Source organism: Centrocercus urophasianus, unplaced genomic scaffold, assembly GCF_019232065.1.
Source record: "Centrocercus urophasianus isolate 14NV4802_14NV808 unplaced genomic scaffold, USGS_Curo_1.0 seq_27, whole genome shotgun sequence".
In the NCBI taxonomy this organism is placed as follows: domain Eukaryota; kingdom Metazoa; phylum Chordata; class Aves; order Galliformes; family Phasianidae; genus Centrocercus; species Centrocercus urophasianus.
In genome coordinates this window covers 3,952,722-3,971,159 of record NW_024884833.1, presented here as the reverse complement: position 1 = coordinate 3,971,159, position 18,438 = coordinate 3,952,722, and the positions used below count along the sequence as shown (strand labels likewise).

The following is an 18,438-nucleotide window of genomic DNA, read 5'->3' as shown; positions in this document are numbered from 1 at the left end:
ACAACTAGTTTAAGAAGTCTTTGTGCATGGAATTATTTGGTGAAAAAATTGAATGAAAACCCATCCAGACAGACAGTTAGTCTGTTTTATGTCTTTCTCCATCACACTGAAAGAAAAATAAGTAATTTTTTAAACTGAGTGCTCATATTGTTAAATAAATTAATGACCTTTTGCAGAAGACAAAGAGAGATTTAAAGTGTCTTAACATGCCTGTTGCTTCCTTGCATTGTGTGGCTTTCCTAAAATGTGTCTTTCTACCGCCTTCAGAAAAACATTACTCCGATTTCTCTTTTCATTGAGTGTTCTGCTTATAAATTGTTATTCTTATAATTTATTCCTATTATGATCATGGTTTTCTTTTTCTTTGTAAGGCTGTTTGTATCCAATAAAATCAGAAACAGAGTGCTTTATAATCACTGACACTGGTGAGAGAACTGGATCATCATAGGCCATCTTGGGTCTCCCTCTTTCATCATGAGAATGAAATGCTTATGTGTGTTTTAAGTGAACATTTACATAGGTTGATTCTCACATTTAGCATACAATAATTCATTGCTTTTTTGAGATCACTGAAACCCAAATACATTAGTAGAATCTACTGCTCGGACCACCATGAGAGAATTAATCTATAAAAATAATCATGTTTGATCAGAACTTAACATAAAGCAAAACTAAGTCTGATTGGCAAATTATAATAATTAGCTAACCATCTATCCCTGTAACTGGAAAATTCCTTGTTATGTTTGTCTTACTGTTATATGAAAAATAGTTTATTTTAAATGACATCAATCTGTTTACTGTTTGGTGAATCCGTAAAGAAAGGTGTTGACAGAGAGAAATTAGGACTTGAAGATTTATTTACAAGAACTGAAAAATATTCTTCATTTTCTTCAGCTTTTCAGTAATTTTAACATGAGAAAGCTTTAAAATTATCTGTTAGACTATATTAATCCAATTTCAAGTTTCTGCCCACTCCTAACTTTGCTGCCCAAGTTTCATTGAATGCATTTGCTATCAAATTGGTACTTCATTTAGTTATCTGTACTTTAACCATTAATTTTGGACTGTGTAAAACTGTTCCTCTCTTAAAATTTAAATAATGATTTGTATGGTTTGCAGAAACAGAGAATACGTGTACAAAATATGTTAAAGTTCTCCCTCTTGATAATGAAGCTCTTATTCTTGTTGAAACATGAGGAAAAATACATTAGTTCATATAAAGATCTATATGCAGAAAAAAATCATATTTTTGACATTTTTTAGAGTTGATTGGGTTTTAAAATGGGCTTAATTTTTTACCAAGATCTGAGGCATCTTATAAAAAGTTGTAGACATTTTAAAATATCTACATAGTATTCACTATTTTCAGATTTTTTTTCTGGCAGTTTAGGGGACATTCCTGTCACAGCAAACTAACTCAAGAAAAACAACAAAAAAATCTGATAATGCAGCATTTACTATTAATTAATTAAAAGTACTTTTTGTTACCTATGAAGAAATATAAGTGTTCCAATGGTTTACTCACGAGAGTTATTTTCTCTGTAGTATTAGCAAAACTGCATAATCCGTCTTTACTGAAACACTCTTCCTTACAACCCACTAGCGATTTTACAGAAGCCTTAGATTCAGCATAGCTTAAAAACATAAAATGCTATTCTAACAGCAAATAAAACAGTTTTTTAAGGAATGGTAACAATGTATTAGATCCAACAATTTTAACTTAAAATTGCGAGTTTAGCAGAGCATGACTTTTCTTTACCTGTGATACCCGTAGAAAGAATGATTAGACGTAAGAAAATGAAAATAAAAATACTAACCTAGATTGTTTTTTGTGAAGAATCTTTCATATAGTTTCAGACCTTTCACAGCTTATGTAGCAATACTCAGAAAGTAAGTTAGATTTTCTTTAAGGCCCTTTCAGTAAAGGATATGATGTCTGGCACATACCAGAGTTCGTAGAAAATTGAGAGTAAACCTGACCAGCTATGATGACAAGAATTTCAGGAGCCCCTGATGCTGTGCAGTGGGAATGAATGCCCAAGGGTTCAAGTTCCTAAACTGTTGGATGTGCAAAATCTGATCAGATGTTATCCTTCATTCTTCCTAGACTGGGTTAAAGAAAATAGAAAAAATTCTGTGTAGAAGAAATTCTGTGTGAAATTTGCTTTCTAGTGAAGACTCTGTGCAAGAGTGATTTCATTCTTAATTGTAAAATTTAACTGTGTTTTTAATGGCTTTGGAACTGGGTTTTACATGTGCCTTGGTTTTCCAGTACTCTGATAGATCCTCAAATGCTTTCTTGTCTGATGAGTTCAACATTTCAGCTCAAGATAGTTCAGGTGAATAATTTACAGGCCACAGAGGTATATTTGCGTTCTGAACTTCTCATCTTCAGAATTTGAGCTGTGAAACTGATTTCTATCTCAGTTAATACCAACCATACAATTAGTTTGTGTTGACTTAAACTACTTGAAAGGTGTGTGTGTCAAGCCATGTTTGCTAAGTTACATGGTAAAAGATTTTAATGAACTCTAGGTAGCAAGTAACCTTCTAGATTGAAGGCTATGTTGGCTTTAAGTAGACTGAAGGAGAAGTATTTGTTGATATGTACTCTCTTCCTTTTTTTTTCTCTGTGCAGTTTTATTTTCTCTTTAATTTAACACTGCAAGCAGCAGCACATTCAATAACTCCTAGATCACTCAGATTCAGTCGGCAGTAAGAATCTCTGTAGTACTGTGATACAGCCCTTTGGAGGTTCTCTGCTACTAATGAACATGGTTGTACTTTGAGTTAATGGATTTTTTTTTTTTTTAAATTGAGTCCACTCGAATGAATAGGTTGTGTTTCATTTAATTTCTTACACTCTTTGAGTACAAGAGTGTCTTTCATGTCTTAATTTGTTAAACAAAATCTTTCAGCAGATAAAGGTTTTGTTATATTATTGGTGTGGGCACATAGGAAGAAGATTGTTTTAAGAGCAATTACTTTTATATCATTTATTGTCTAGTACACTGACTTCAGATTTCACTCACATCTTGATTCATTAAGTGCATGTATCAAGAACACATTTGAAGTATACAGCACTTGTTTTTTAATAGTCTTATGTTACATAACCTTCATTTCACAACAGCAGTTCTTACAGACTGGGAACACAAAGGCCATATTGTTTTAAAATGGACAGCCATATCTACAATGCAGATCTGAGCCCATGGAGGCATCATAGGCTTTTGTGCTTTAAGGGAAGGTTAAAGAAACAGGATTCATCACCGCAAAGTCCATTAGTTGTCTGCTCCAGTACATATTTCTGGTCATTGCCCAAAAAGAAGCTACTTCTGCTCTGCTGATTGTGCAATATTGTATTTGGGGGATGGAGGGAAAGGGAATTAAAAGGTACCCTTGTAGGTGTGTTTACACCCTGAATATTTACCTGAATGACTGTTTTGTCCTTGTTCAGTGATCTATGAGTTTCCCTTGTTAGGATCATTGCATCTTTCACAATGTTTCTGGTTCTGCATAAAATGGGTAACACATAGTATGTTTGTTCACTAATACCTTCATGTAGAACGTCAGGGAAATGACCTTTAAATAACAAAGTTAAGTATTAGTTTAATACTGAAGGAAGTTATTAAAAGGATGTGAGATACTTTCAAAACAAATTAGTAAAACATTTCTTTGATTTCTTTATAGATTCTGGACAACCAGGAAGTCCAAGCCACAATGATCCTGCCAAGAATCCACCAGGTAAATATAAGTTCCAGAACATGTGCAATCTAACATTGTTTGAGAACAAAGATACTACTGTTAATAGTTAAAGAGAGCATAATTGATCAGCAACATATTTTGCTCTGTTAGGTACATATAATTGGGACAAGCTGTGATTACTTTAGCTCTTTTAAATTGGCAATGCCTCAATTGAAGTTTCATCAGGATTCATTTAATATAGGGAATTTTTCTTTCAGTTCATGTTTTTTAAAGTTTGTAAGTGGGGATGGACTGAGAAGTGAGGTGAAAAGATCTCCAAATAACTCTACTTTTCAAAAGCTCCCATGTACTAGAATTATCCTTAGTGTCAGACAAAACACAACCGCCCTACCTCTAAGTCTGTGTACTGAGTTAACAACAACTTTCCATTAATTTCAATTTTCACGTGCATTCTAAAGTGTAAATATGTTCATTTTTTGTAAAAGTACATCAGGTCAGAACAGTTTTTGAACACATTGTTAAGCGACATTTGGCACTTTTTTGAGAGTTATTTCAGCAATTTCATGGAAACAGTCCTTTCAAGGATTCTCTAAAAATAAAAATTCAAGAGAAAATAAAAACCACTCTGCCTTTTCACACTATTTAGGCCAAAAGCTCTTTTGTACTTTTGTGGAGTTATCCTTCCAAATCAATTTGGCAGTGCTGGTAAGTCTTGTAAGTCTTTTGTTTTTTTTATGAATTTTATCAGACAAACAAATGTAACAGACTTCCTCATACTATAACTTCTTAAAGAGTAAGGAGTGACTCCTGCCATCAAAACCATACTGTATCTTCACATTTCAGCTCTCAGAAGAAGCAACTCTCATTAATAAGCTTGAGCTAGCTTAGTTTGTTTTTTTCTAAATGGAAAATGAACCACACTCTAACCAAGAACTAGCTGTGATGGTAGGCTGTTACATACACATGAGTATTTTCTGGATTTGTTAAAACATTAGGGAGAACAGCCTACATTGTGGCTATGCAGTTTTGTACCATGGATAGGATCAAAGCATTCTCAGTATGTTTTGGAATGTTCCATCCATGTGTGTTGGAACTGAATACTCAACAGTGGAAGAACTACTGTACCTCATTATACAAAAAAATCGGCATTCTTTTATTATAAAGAGTAGCAATATATTTCTTGAAGTTTGATGATACGTTTTGGAGTTATGATGACAGAAGTAGTCAAAAAAACTTGTCAAGCTGTTTTTCAAGTGTTTTTGATTGCTATTTATTTATTTATTTATGAAATACATGGCATAAATTATGCAGGATAATGGTTTAAACCCCCCTCCTGGAAATCCCTTAATTATCAGCAAATTTACACCTGAAACAGAACTGATTTTTTTTCTCATAGATAAACACAATTTTGTAAATTGTGGACATTCGACCTTAGAGAATTTGTTCTAAAGTATTTATAGTTATAAATGTAAGGAAAGCCAAATGCATTATATCTCATCATTCTGAATCATCCTTTGTAGCCTGAGAATTTGAGAAGGCGAAGGCCAGTTGTGGAAACTTACCTTCATTGTTTTAAAATTCTGTTTTAAAACACCACTCAACATTTGGTGTAGGAGGACAGAAGTATGTATTTCACAACTGAGGATCAAAACTTTTTATGTCCAGCCCCATCAACTCTAACTCTCAACTCCAGATTACTTTAGAAAGAGGTAGTCTTTCTGCCAACGACACAACTATGGCAAGCAGCAGAGGAGCCTCACAAGCTTTTTGTTGGCAGTGTTGCAAGATCAGTTGCCCTGATTTCTGATGAACTCCATTGTCCCAGGAGCCAGCAGGAGATAGCGGCAGAGAAATCTTTTGCTGGAGTTATCATAAAACTTTATGCTTGTAATTTGAGCATAACACTTTCTCATACTTTGGAGTCACTGTTGACGGCATTGTTCCTTTTATCTGTAGCCAAGGGAGGACAGAAAATGTGAGCCATGCCTTGCCTCCATTGAAACCCTTCATTTGAGCAGAGACAGTAGCATAATTAGATGTCATCTGTTTATTTGAGGATGTATGAAATTCTAGCATCATTCAGCTTCCCTGTGTGATACTGTTTGGCAGAGAGAAAGCAATGGGGTTTCTGGGACAGCAAAATACAGATCTTCTGGGCTTGTTCAAGGATATATGTTGGAGTCACACTCCCATAAGCTTGTCTGTCTAAAAGGGACTACTGTCCTGTTCTTATTAAATTTCATGACTCCTTCATTTTCTTAGGACAAGCAGTCACTTCTGTCAAAATCTCAGAGGACATACACTCTGAGGTATTGTAATTGTTTGTACCAGGCTAGGAGAAGAGGGACTGGCTATGCCGGATCGGTCCTGGTCTTTCAACATGTTTTATGTTTTGGTTTGATGCTTGAATATCAAACAGCCAAGTTGTTGGCAAGGCATAAGAGCAGTTAACGCTTGGATGCCACTATCTTCACAAAGGCTTTGCCAAGGCAGAAGAGACTGGAAACAGAGTTGTAGTTAGTGAGATTGCTGGTGTTAAAAGTGTTTTTTCTAGGTTTGGCTAGACTATTACATTCTTTAGGGTGTCTGGTAATTTGCTGTCTTAACTATGGTAATGTCATTTGCCAAACAAAAGAACATTAAGAACCCTTGTTGGAATTCTTTATAATTGGTTCTTAAAAATACACTGAATATTTTGATAGTATAACACAGTGCTAAGTGTAGTTTGTGGTGAAAGTGGTATTTAGCTTTTGTAGCAAGATCCACAGATATCCTCCTTAAATTTTATTTTTCAAAAACTTTTACTGGGTTTATTTCTGAAGAATGAAATATGATTTTCTGTGAACTGGGCTGTTAAAAGTCACTTCTGCAAAGGGACTGTTTTGTTTGCTGCTGACATCTAGATAAGCTGAGCTGAACTGAGAGAAGAGTTTGAGTACTGTTGTTGCCCAGACCAGTCATTAAGCACCTAGAATCTACAGGTTTATTTGGTATTAGCTTCTGAGAGAGTGTAGTCACGGTACCATTGGACCAAGCCATACGTGGATCAGATAGTGCTTAAAATGAAAATAGATGGAGCATGGCGACTACTAGTTAAAAAGTACCCACAAAACAGCAACAACAAGACCAGCAAGCAACAACTCCTCTTTATGTCTGGGTATCTATTCAGCTACTGCTGAAGGCATGTTTCTAAAGGAGGAAGACCCAGCATGGCAGTTTCACTGTAATTCTATATTATTTGCTCCCAGTGAATTTCAGTGTAAGTACGATCTTATGTGTGTCCCAAGTGTGTAGCTTAAGGAAATTAAGAAATGAGCCTTCCTTACTATCTGTGTGACACAGAATATTTGTAAAGCTGTGAGTTGATAGGTACAGAAGGCAGATGAACTGCTCTTTCAGTGAGTTCATCTGTTAGGCATAAGACACTTAGGATGGTGTGTAAAAAGAAAAAAGCATGCAGAACCATTTATAACATAATAATATTCACACCACCCATAAAAATTTGGCCTCTGGTGATATGTTCTTCACTGGTCAGTTCTTCTGTTAATTGATTTTCTGGATTTTTTTCAATTTTATTTTTTCTCTCCTCTCCTCACTGCCTATTGGCCACAATTGTTATACGGGCAAAGTTACCTGCTACACGTCATTGGCATGAGACTGCAGCTTGGCAGGTTTGACTTACACATTGGCATTAAAATGTCTGTGTGAAGTTGTTGAGTGCCAGGGTGCTCAAATCTTTCAAGGCAGTCTTTTTAAACTGCTAAAATAAGGGTAGCAAATAGAGAGGCTGATAGGGTAAAATATTGTGTTAATATGACAGTAAGATAGGATGGACATCTGAACAGAGTTTGAGCTTCATGGGGACTCCTGATGGAATCAATACTAGTTACTACTGGTGCTTCATCTTTTGACTTACGGATATAGCCACAAGGAAAATAGTTTTCTCTTGGTCAGATCTCTTCAGAGTATAAGAGCTATTCTTGAACAGCACTGGGGAATAAAAAATATGTCTTTCAGAAGGTGTGTAGAAAACCTAACCATCCTCAAATAGATGATTACGAATGTAATTGGCCAGGGAAGACAAATGCATTCAGATTTTTGCTATCATTCAAGCAGTTGAGGTCAGAAATTATTACGGCTGTTTTCTAGAAAATGGGACCTACTCGTTTTTGTTGTTGTTGTTTGTTTGTTCCCCTGTAGAATCTATTCTTATTTAGTTGAATATCTTAATATAAACATTGCAGACTCTATAAATTCAGTCAGGACTGAAAGCAGAATGAAGATGACTGGGGACCAAGCCTGTGTGCTAATAAATATTACATTTTTAATGTAGGGGGTGAGAGATTTTTAGACAGAAACTGAGAAATTGCCCTTTCAGTTTTCATTCCTCCTCACCATTTGCCTTCTTCTTTCCGCCATAGTAGCCCATGATATCTGAAGATAGGTCTCCAGTCTGAATGACATGTGGTTCAGTGAATCCCTAGACCCAACATTGCTATTCTGGTGTGGGTTTTTCCCTTGTATTTTTGCCAGAAATTTTGTTCTGGGAATCTTTTCTAAAGAAGACCTGAATGAAATCACAATTATTCTTTTTTTTTTTCCTAATTAAAAAAGGTGGTGCCAAAAACCAGCCTCACCTATCTCTTAACATGCAAATCTCTCTTGCAGCTGTAGAGCCCCAAAGGCTTTTTTGAGCTTTCATATGGGCCAGCAGCCACAGGGAGAACATTTTTTTTTATCAAGCCCTAAGGAATGTGTAATAAATTTGCCTATATCTGACTGTTTTAGAAATAAGTATTTCAGTTCTAACTTCTAGAACTTACAGCTTCAGAAGAAACTTCTGAAGAGTAATGTGGTCTCAACCTTTGCAGTCTATTGGATGTGCAATAAGTAAATGTCTTTGAGTTTTGAATGACTCAGAACACAGATGGTTTCATTATTTTACTCCTCTGCAAGTTACCTTTTGTGGATGGCGAATTATTGTCCCAATTAGTAGGAATATAAGAGAAATTCCCTGTCTGTGTGAATTTTGTGTGAAAGGAATGATGCTGGAGTAGCAGTTTGGGGAACCAGGTAGAAGGGCATTTAAACAAATATATATTCTGCGCCTTGCTTTTTCATCATGGGAGTGGATATTCTGAAATGCTTGCTGTTTCCTGTATGCCTGCAGCCATGCCATCTCAGATAGCAATCTTCAAATAAAACAGGGTTGGGTTTGGTTAGGGCTTGATTTTCTGTGGAGTTCTTGCTTTCCCAAATGCTCTCTGAATTAGTAATGACAGTGATTGAGAGGTAATGTCCTTGCCTCTTTTTGCTCTCTGATCCACACCACTTGAGTGTGGTGCTCTGGGAGGCAAATGAGCTATCTCGAGAATCAGAAACCTTCATAGATTGCATAGACCCTTTTTCCAGGGGTATTTTTTGTTTTGCATGCAGGTTTGAAATTTGGTGTGAATTTTGCTGTCTATGGGTTTAGATTTACGTATGAATTTTCATTCTGATGGACTATCTTTCTTTATGAAACCTAGTGTGTAAATATTGCCGCTTTATCAATCAACTGCTTTAACTTTAATCAACTGCTGCTTTATTAATGAACTTCTGAAGCAGTTGTGTTCAGTGGTGAACATTGTGTTTTTTACTTCAAAACTCATACAGAGCAAGAATTTCCTAAAAATAATCTACAAAAGCTCCAAAAAGCTGCTTTGACACCAGAAAGTTCCTTTATGATACCGACTGACAAGTCTTATACATAAAAAGAAACAGATCCACCAACATCTATAAAACCTTGGCTGGAGTGTGGATGTGATCTGAGGTTCTCTGGAGTGGAAGGCACTAGGAATTTGTATTAGTCACCCTTTCTTTTCCTTACTAGATTTCAGGCCAGCTCACCTCTTGTATTCCAGCACATGGATTACAGATTCAGTTAAGCTAGGTGTTTACATCTTGAAATTACTGCAACACTGAAGGCAATTATGGTTCTGGTTATTAATGCCAGCGTATGGAAAATCTCATTTGTTCTTGATAATGGCATAGACAGCTTCTCAGGCCTTTACTGTGCTAAAATGCTCAGTGGAGCTGGGATCTTTTTGCAGAGCATTTTTTCACTGTCCCAGGGATGGCATCACTTCAAAGAAAAAAAAGCCTGAGAAATGGTGGTGATGCAGCTATGCAACAAGGTCAGAGACAATCGTGATAACCAAAATATCCTCATTTTCTGGACAGGATATTAATTCAACTGTTTCAACTGACATCACTACTGGAATCTTTTCTGTCACTCCTTGGTTCATGCTATACACAGTTAACTGCCCATAAGCAATTCTTGGCCTGTAAGAATCAGCTTGTTGTACTCTTTTAAAGTTACAGTCTTCAAAATGTATGCAATGAGAAAAAAACCTGCAAGATCGCTAGGCTCTATGGTAAGCTTTAGTGTGAGACCACTACCCTTTTAATTATAAATAGTAGCTGTACTCCAGTAGCATTCCTGCTGAAGATAGAACTTCCTGTCAAGGTTGATGCTCCAGAGATCATTACGAGTTGATCATTAAAAGTTTGATTTCAAAGACAGTGAAAAAAAGAAGCAATACAACAAAATTATTTAACCTGTAATTGTAACAATTTCAGAAATTGGAGAATCACTATGTCACCTAGTTTAAAGTCAAGTTTCAGCTTTGTTAGTATTTAGGCTGAGGCTTCCATCCTCACTTCTGACAGTTGTTCCTAATATTGACCCTGGCTCACTACTATTAGGTTTACCTATTTCTTTACAATTTCCCTTTTTAAAGGTCCAAAAGTTAAAGTACTTTAGTACAAGTTATTTCCTGCGCTGATTGATTCTTTACTCCTGCCTTATTAGTTTATCAAACTCAAGTTTGTATCAGTGAAAAAATAGATATTTAGTGATACCAATATTAATTATTTTTTTTTTAGCAATATATAGCAGAATATAAACCGACATTATATCCATAAAAGTACAATTAAATCAGAAGACATTAAAAAGGCTGGTTAAAGATTTGTAAAGCCTGTGTCACTTGTAAGCTTTTGAGTAATTTGAAAACAAACCCTGCACAGTACATGTTAGTACAAACTGAAAATAGTTTCAATAGTTTTTAACAATCTTTTCTCCATTTTAAATCATAACCTGTTGAAGGCTATAGCTATACTTCAGCTACTGAACGCATGATGCATGAATAAACAGGAAGATGTATAATGACTGAGACAGAAGTCGCTTCAGTAGCAATTGGAGAATTATTAAAGGTTTTTGTGGATTGCTAAATATATGAGATAAATTTGATAGAATTGCTGCTTGGCTTGACCTGTTTATCTTTTAGCCTTAATTGCATCAGTCTGGTCACAGTAGTATTAAGTTTGGTAAATGTCTTGTTCATAAATGACTATTCTGAAAAAAAAAGGATAATGAAAGACTTTTTTTTCCCGTCCTTGAACAGAAACTAAAAGGAAATAAATAATAATTAAAAAAAAACCTGCTTATGGATGTTGGAAGTCACTATTCTCTTTTAATTTAAAGAGAAATATTCTCTTTAAATTACTCAGAAGTTAACAAATAATGATAACTGTAATGTATTTCAGACTGTGTCATCTCTCAGGCAGGTTGAGTTTTGGTAAATAATAGTACTCCATGTTTATATTAGGCTTGAAAAGCATAGATAGAAAAGTATTATCATGACCATCAAAAAATACAGTAAATCTTAAATGAAGAATACAACAACAAAATATTCTTAAGTGTGATTTTGTGGACTGAACAGATCTAAAACATATGCCAAGGATTTTAATTTAAGACTTCAAAGGCATTAATAAATGATGCTAATGAAAGCAGTGCTTTAAAAAAAGCTTAGTCAAAAGACAGTAAGGCCTATACTGTGCAGATATCACTGCATGTCTCCTTGCATGTAGTATAGAATCATAGAATCATAGATAGAATGGCCTGGGTTTAAAAGGACCACAATGATCACCTAGTTTTAACCCCCTGCTATGTGCAGGGTTGCCAACCACCAGACCAGGCTGCTCAGAGTCACATCCAGCCTGGCCTTGAATGCCTCCAGGGATGGGGCATCCACAACCTCCGTGGCCAACCTGTTCCAGTGTGTTACCACCCTCGGTGTGAAACGTTTCCTCATAATAATATCTATCTAATATCTAGCCTAAATCTTCCCTTCCTTAGTTTAAAATCATTCCCCCTTGTCTTACCACCATCCACCCTTGTAAACAGCCGTTCCCCTCCCTGCTTATACACTCCTTTCAAGGACTGGAAGGCCACAATGAGGTCTCCCCAGAGCCTTCTCTTCTCCAGTGTAATGATGTGAATACGAATGTTATATCTTGTTCAGTAGGAAGACCAGTTTCACAAGATGAAAAGCATTGTCTAACAGTATAAAAATCAAAATGCCTTACAGAGTTGTCCTGCTCCATACAGAATCTTGCTGTTTATTCCTTGTCATATGTAGAGTACGTTCCTGTCACAAATTATAGCAGTTTAATGGCACAAAACATTTTTATTATGCACAGCTGGGACCTAAGAACAGTTTTGCTTTGTATCCACGATAGATTGGTTTCTTAGTTGGTTAAAGCTGTCGAAATCCAGTGATTCTGGAACTAAACATGCCATGTTTATGATTACTTTCTGCATTCTCAGGCACCACTGACATTAAACTTCCCTATTAGAACACCAGATGTATAATGAGGTTGCTCAGTGCCTGTGAGGGAGTGTTTCTTGTCATGGCAATTTTTTGGTAATATTTTGTCACTTTACACACTGAAAAAAAATCAAGCTTTTTTTAAGTTGATTGAGATTGACAGTGGGTATACATTTTCCTTTCCCTTCCTAATTTTAAGGAAATCCTTTGCAGATATATGTGGGTGTCATTGTTTCTGGTGAAACCTGGGTGAAAGTGATTCATCAGTCAAAAGTATGTCTTGCAATGATTGAGTTGTCAGTAGTGGTTGCACACTTTCTTTTTTTTTTCTTTCTTTTTTTTTTTCTCCCATTCTATTATGAGAGATCTCCACAAGGAGAGAAACATGTTAAATTGCTCTTTAAGTCATGCACCATAAGTATTAGCAGTAAAAAAACCTGAACATTTTCTTTCTTTTTTTTTTCCAATATAATGAACTTTGGTACTCATTGTTTTCATTGCAATGATAGTTTCACTAATATACACTTTGGTAAAAGTCTTCTTAACTCAGCACAGTTTGAGTGATCGAAGATGTCCTTCAAAGTAAAGGTATTTGGATAAGCTGCACAAAATTTTGGTCTTGTCTCATTACCAACTCCAGAGCTGGCTGCATGTTCGTACACTGGCTTTAAGCCACACTTCACACACAGGCCAAATGAAAACATGAAACCAAATTTCCCTTTGGAAATCTCCCATCCATGCAGCATTTCATTCTGTTCCTGCTGAAGGAAATAGACAGAGAAGGGAAAGATTGCCACTGTCAGAGGAATTACTATTGTTTGTCCAACTTGTCAATTTCAGATTGAAAAATGAGATCTAAGGAAGAAAGGAGAAAGAAACATCAACTCTTTGTAACTTTTAAATGATATGGGTGTGCCAAGTTTTGTCAAATAAAGAAATAAATATTTGAGAAGCCATATCATTTTTCCATCCAAATAGAAAATATGAAGAAAGAGTGCAAGGGAATGTAGAAGATGGAAGAGAAAGGTACTAGTATTTTTTTAGAAATAAGAGAGGAAAAAGTAATAGATAGAGAGAAAAATTGTTGAGAGAAAGAGGGAGAGAGGGAGATCCATAGAACTGCTGCTGGAAATGAAGACATCATAGGAAGTGACAATGATTGTTGTATCACTGTGTGGTTCCATAGACCTGTGGTGCTCTGCACCCCCATTGCACTTCATTCTGTGATTTTTCAGCTGAGAAAACTGAGACTGGCTTATAGGTCTAACTGTAGCAGAGATGTCAGAAGAGGCTATAACAAATGTGCTTAGTTGAAAGAATTCACACTCTTTCTGTCTCAGTTGTTAGGTGCATTATTTATACTCCACTTGGTAAATAATGTGCGGAGGATCTCTGGGGCCGGTAAGATTGAAAAGTAGTGATAAATGATCTTTTTTCCCTCTGCTATACTTATTTGATCCCTAAAAGTAAGCAGGGATTTCTCCAGAAGTACCAAGGACGGGTCTCTCCAGTGAAGCATAATTTTACAGTCAAAATTCTGATTATAGTGGCAGCGTTTTTTAAAATTGTTTGAAGAAAGTAGCAGTTGCCGAAAGAAGCCAAATGACATCAGTTCTGGAAGGTGAATTTTTTTACTTTTGTGCTTGTTTTGTTGGTTAGGACTTTTATGCATTCTAACATTTGGAACAGAAATCTAACAGTAGATTTCACAGAATCACAGAATCACAAGGTTGGAAACGACCTGCAAGATCATCTAGTCCAACCACCCTCCCATTCCTATCAGTACCACAAGCACTAAACCATCTCTCGTAGCTCCTCATCCAGGCACCTTTTGAACACTGCCAGGGAGGGCAGTGCCCACCTCCCTGGGCAGCCATTCCAGTGCCTGACCACCCTTTGAGAGAAAAAGTTCCTCCTAATATCCAACCTAAAGGTTTTCCAATAGAAAAGAACTACGTTAATCCAGAAAAGAGGCTAGAGAAGCACAGTAAGCAATTTTTGATGCACTTCTTACATGACAAAAATAATCAGTAATAACTGTTAGAGCAGCAGTGTGTGCAAAGTTTGGATCCAAATAACTCCAGTAGCAAATGAATGTCGTTCGAACCTGTAAGGGCCTTGCCATGTGATCTCACATTCAGTTGGGTCAGCTCATGCAATGATTATCAGTGTGAGACTTCCACAGAAAACTGGGTTTCTCAGCTCCCTTTTTTTACAATATCTAGTTACATTACTGGGATAGCTATTGATCATTTGCTGTTCTAACGGCAGACCCCCCAAGGTGTGCCAAAACTTGAAGAAAGGGGGACTTTGTCATGTACATTTATCTTAGAATAAATAAGCAGAGGCCATTTTGGCCTCTGATTATATATGTCTTCATAAAGATTTCTAGGTGCCTGTAGTTCAGCATCCCCCTGAATTTAGGTTGTTTCGCCTAGTTCTGGCTTTTATTGGAAGCAACAATAAAACTCTTAACTTCCTCAGATGTGACAGTTTGGTAACTAAGGTGGTAAAGTCACTGTCAGCTGAATGACAGTCAAGTTATTGTCTATGAGAAACGCATACTAGGATACAACTGCTGCATTGTTCTTAATTCCAGTTCTTAATTCAATACTGACTTAAAAATTAAAGACAGTAATGAAAGGAACTAATTTTTAGGTTATTTCTGGATGGTTAACTAGAAATACAATATACTGTTTTTTAGTTTTCATGTAGGTATTAAAGAGTTGCTTTCCCACAGCTCCTTGAAAATTTAGCACCTCTTCCTGAATCTCAGCTTTCATTTAATTTTGTGATCAGCTTTCAGTGTAATTTGTTCTGCACACTATAGTTTCAGTACTCTAATACTGTTGTTACCTTGTGTATACATTTATCTGTAGTTATTTATTAATTTTCTTAATATGCTGATTTTGTTATTATGATCTTTTTCAGTGTATCTTGAGGACAGTTTTGTAAAATCTGGAGTGTTCAACGTGTCAGAACTTGTGAGAGTGTCCAGAAGTAAGTTCATATTTGCACTTAATCACTTCTAAACCAAGGATTTTTTCTTGATACTGGTCTTTTCCCTTCTCTTCCCTTGGCTTGGCTTAATTTGGCATCAGAAATCTTATGCACACAAATACATAAAACAAAACAAAAAACAGACACCAACAAAGAGTGAGACAGAATACTCTGAAATTCTCTGTTCAAATTTTGCATAGAAACTAGCTCATGTCAGGACAGGATGCTTGATGTATTCATTGAGCTTAAGTTCTAACTGTTATGTCATTTGCCATGGTAAGAAATCAATATTCAGCAATTAAGTTCATATTAAATCTTCAGGAAAATACTGAGCATTGCCATCCTGCAACGGTAACACATTGTTTTTCTTTCTTTCTGTCCCTGCTGAAGATGTCTTTTTGCTGTTTTAAGAGATTGAGGGTCAGTGAAATACAGCTTTGTTTGTAGTTGTTAAGTGGTTAAATACATTTAAAAGTATTAGGCGATTCAGATTAAAAAAATCAATATTGTAGTTACCCTAGAAAATCATAGCTTTTGCAGCTGTAATACATGATATACTTCTAATAATAAGCTTTGAAGAATGTGGTTTCTGTGGGATTTCTTACCACGTATTTGTTTAACCTCAAGCCGCAGCAGAGTTGTATTTTAACTGTCAGGAAAAATACAAACCTTCAGATATATTACACAACATGCAATTATTCTTTTAAGTGCCAAAGGTAGTTAAAATGCACAATGCACAGACAGTGAATAAAGCTAAGTATACCACAATGTACAATATGTAATTTATTCTTGAAATGCTAAAACGTATGGTACACAGACTCGTAAGAAGGTAAAGATAACACTGAGTGTATGTGTATTTGTAGGTAGGTGTACATATGCAAAGCAGCACCTGTGGCCCTGGTGAAAGAAAAAGAAGGTGGCACAACATGCTGTTATCACAGCACGCTACTATTAATGCAAACATTTAACATGAAGGAAAAGAGGTTTTGTGTCCCCAGGTTTGTTCTTTCCAGTTATTTCAGTACTTCCACAGAGAATATGAGATCTCTGTATAAGCCCTTCCCCATTCACTGTAAAAGTCCAACTAGTGAATCATAGAATCGTAGAATCACCAAGGTTGGAAAAGACCTCCAAGATCATAAAGTCCAAACATCTACCTATCATCAGTATTTCCCACTAAACCATGTCCCTCAGCACAACATCTAAATGTTTCTTGAACACCCTCCAGGGACGGTGACCACATCCCTGAGCAGCCCATTTCAGTACCTGACCTCTCTCTAGAGGAGTTATTTTCTAACATCCAACCTGCATCTCCCCTGGTGCAACTTGAGGCCATTCTCTCTAGTCCTATTGCTAGTTACATGGGAGAAGAGGCCAATCCCCACATCACAACATCCTCCCTTCAGGTAGTTGAAGAGAGCAATGAGGTCACCCCTAAGTTTCTTCTTCTCCAAACTAAAGGTGAAGACTATTATCTTCTCCACATTGATGACTCTAGGTTATCCATTATAAAACAAAACGTACAACAAATATATTATGTCTGCATAACTGCTAAGGGATTTCTAGGGACTGGGGAAGGTATTTCACTTTGTAGATATATGAACATTGATAAAACTTGTCTGTACTTGGTTTCTGCCAGAGGCAGAAAATTAGATGCACATAGCAACATCTTGATGTTCTTCCTGCTGTTAAAAATGAAAAGATGGCTAAAAAGATAGAAGATTATCTTTGACTCTTTGTAATGGTATGTTTTTCAGCACCTATAACCCAAGGAACTGGAGTGAACTTCCCAATTGGAGAACTTCCGAGCCAACCATATTACCATGATATGAATTCTGGTATAAATCTGCAGAGGTCTTTATCCTCTCCACCAAGCAGGTAAAAATTTGAAATGAATACTAGTGTGAGTGAGTGAGGGACATTGGGAATGAGGAGGAGTGTGTGATTTTTCTTTGGAATCTCCATGTTTGATCTGAGGGACTCATCTTGGTTCAGCAAGCTCCTCTCTTCTGACTCTGAGAAACACCTGGTTCTGTACCTCAGGAGCAGCTGGCAGACCCACGGAGGTGGAGAATTTTCTTTGTCCTCTTTCAGGTCCCAGATCATGTACTGTCTGTCATAAATCCTGGCGTTCTTTCTCTGTCTCCAGTTGACTGATGTACCATGAAATCACAAGGACTTCAGGATTTCTCATCCTCTTGGTTTCTGCACTCCAGGGACTTGTCTGCACTTGGGAAATGTCTGCACAGTGGGACAGCATTTAATATGACTGTCAGAAACTAGCTATTCCACTAGTGCCTAGAACTCTGAGTTATTGAGTTAATGGTCCCCCATTTATGCAATTATAATTTCAGATGGTCAGATCACTTGGTATATTTAAAAAAGAATAAATTCATTTTCACAGTCTGTAGTAATAACAATAGTGGTGGTAGTAATAATACCACTAAAAATTTCATCTTGATTTTCTTTATTAGTCAGCATAGCAGCTTCAGTATTTATTGTTACAGAGAAATATGGCTTCTGTATGGAAGTGCTGCCTCATTTTATATAGGGACATGAAATATGGGCCTTTTTGTCTTCGGTTACATTAAAGTAAAGTGAAAAGTCTTGTTTCAGGTTATAGCTCTTTGAAAAGCTTAGGACTTTGACCTGACAGAATATAATAAGCTATGTTTTTTCTCTTATTAGCATTCACAAAACTTTCTGTTTTCCCTTGACATTTGTTGTGGTTGATCCCAGTGGGCAGCTGAGCACCGCATAGCTCTCCATTCCCAGGGGGACGAGGGAGAGAACTGGAGGGTAGAATTTAAGCCTTCAGATAAGAAGAATTTACTAAGACAGAAAAGAGAAATAATAGTAATAAAAGTAATACAGTATATACAGTTCCTGAGCAGCGGCTGCCTCCCTAGCCAACTGTCCTCAGTGTTTATTTATTTTTCTTGCATGATGCACATTGTATAGATTACCTGTTTGGCCAGCTTAGGACAGCTGTGGCTCTGTCCCCCTCTTCCCTTTATCCATCACAGCTCCCTTACTGTAGGTCATTCTGTGACATCCATGCAGCACTCCTCAGCAATAACTAAAT

General features: G+C 36.4%; 1 protein-coding gene across 9 annotated transcripts in view; it reads left to right on the top strand.

Moving 5' to 3' along the window:
• NFIB (nuclear factor I B) overlaps positions 1-18,438 on the top strand; it is a 170,661-nt gene that overhangs the window by 97,227 nt on the left and 54,996 nt on the right. For all 9 annotated transcript variants that reach the window (XM_042826992.1, XM_042826989.1, XM_042826987.1 and 6 more), the window contains exons 3-5: positions 3,688-3,741; positions 15,285-15,353; positions 17,111-17,231. In XM_042826992.1, coding sequence (XP_042682926.1) covers positions 3,688-3,741; positions 15,285-15,353; positions 17,111-17,231 — 244 coding nt within the window. The remainder of the gene's footprint in view (positions 1-3,687; positions 3,742-15,284; positions 15,354-17,110; positions 17,232-18,438) is intronic.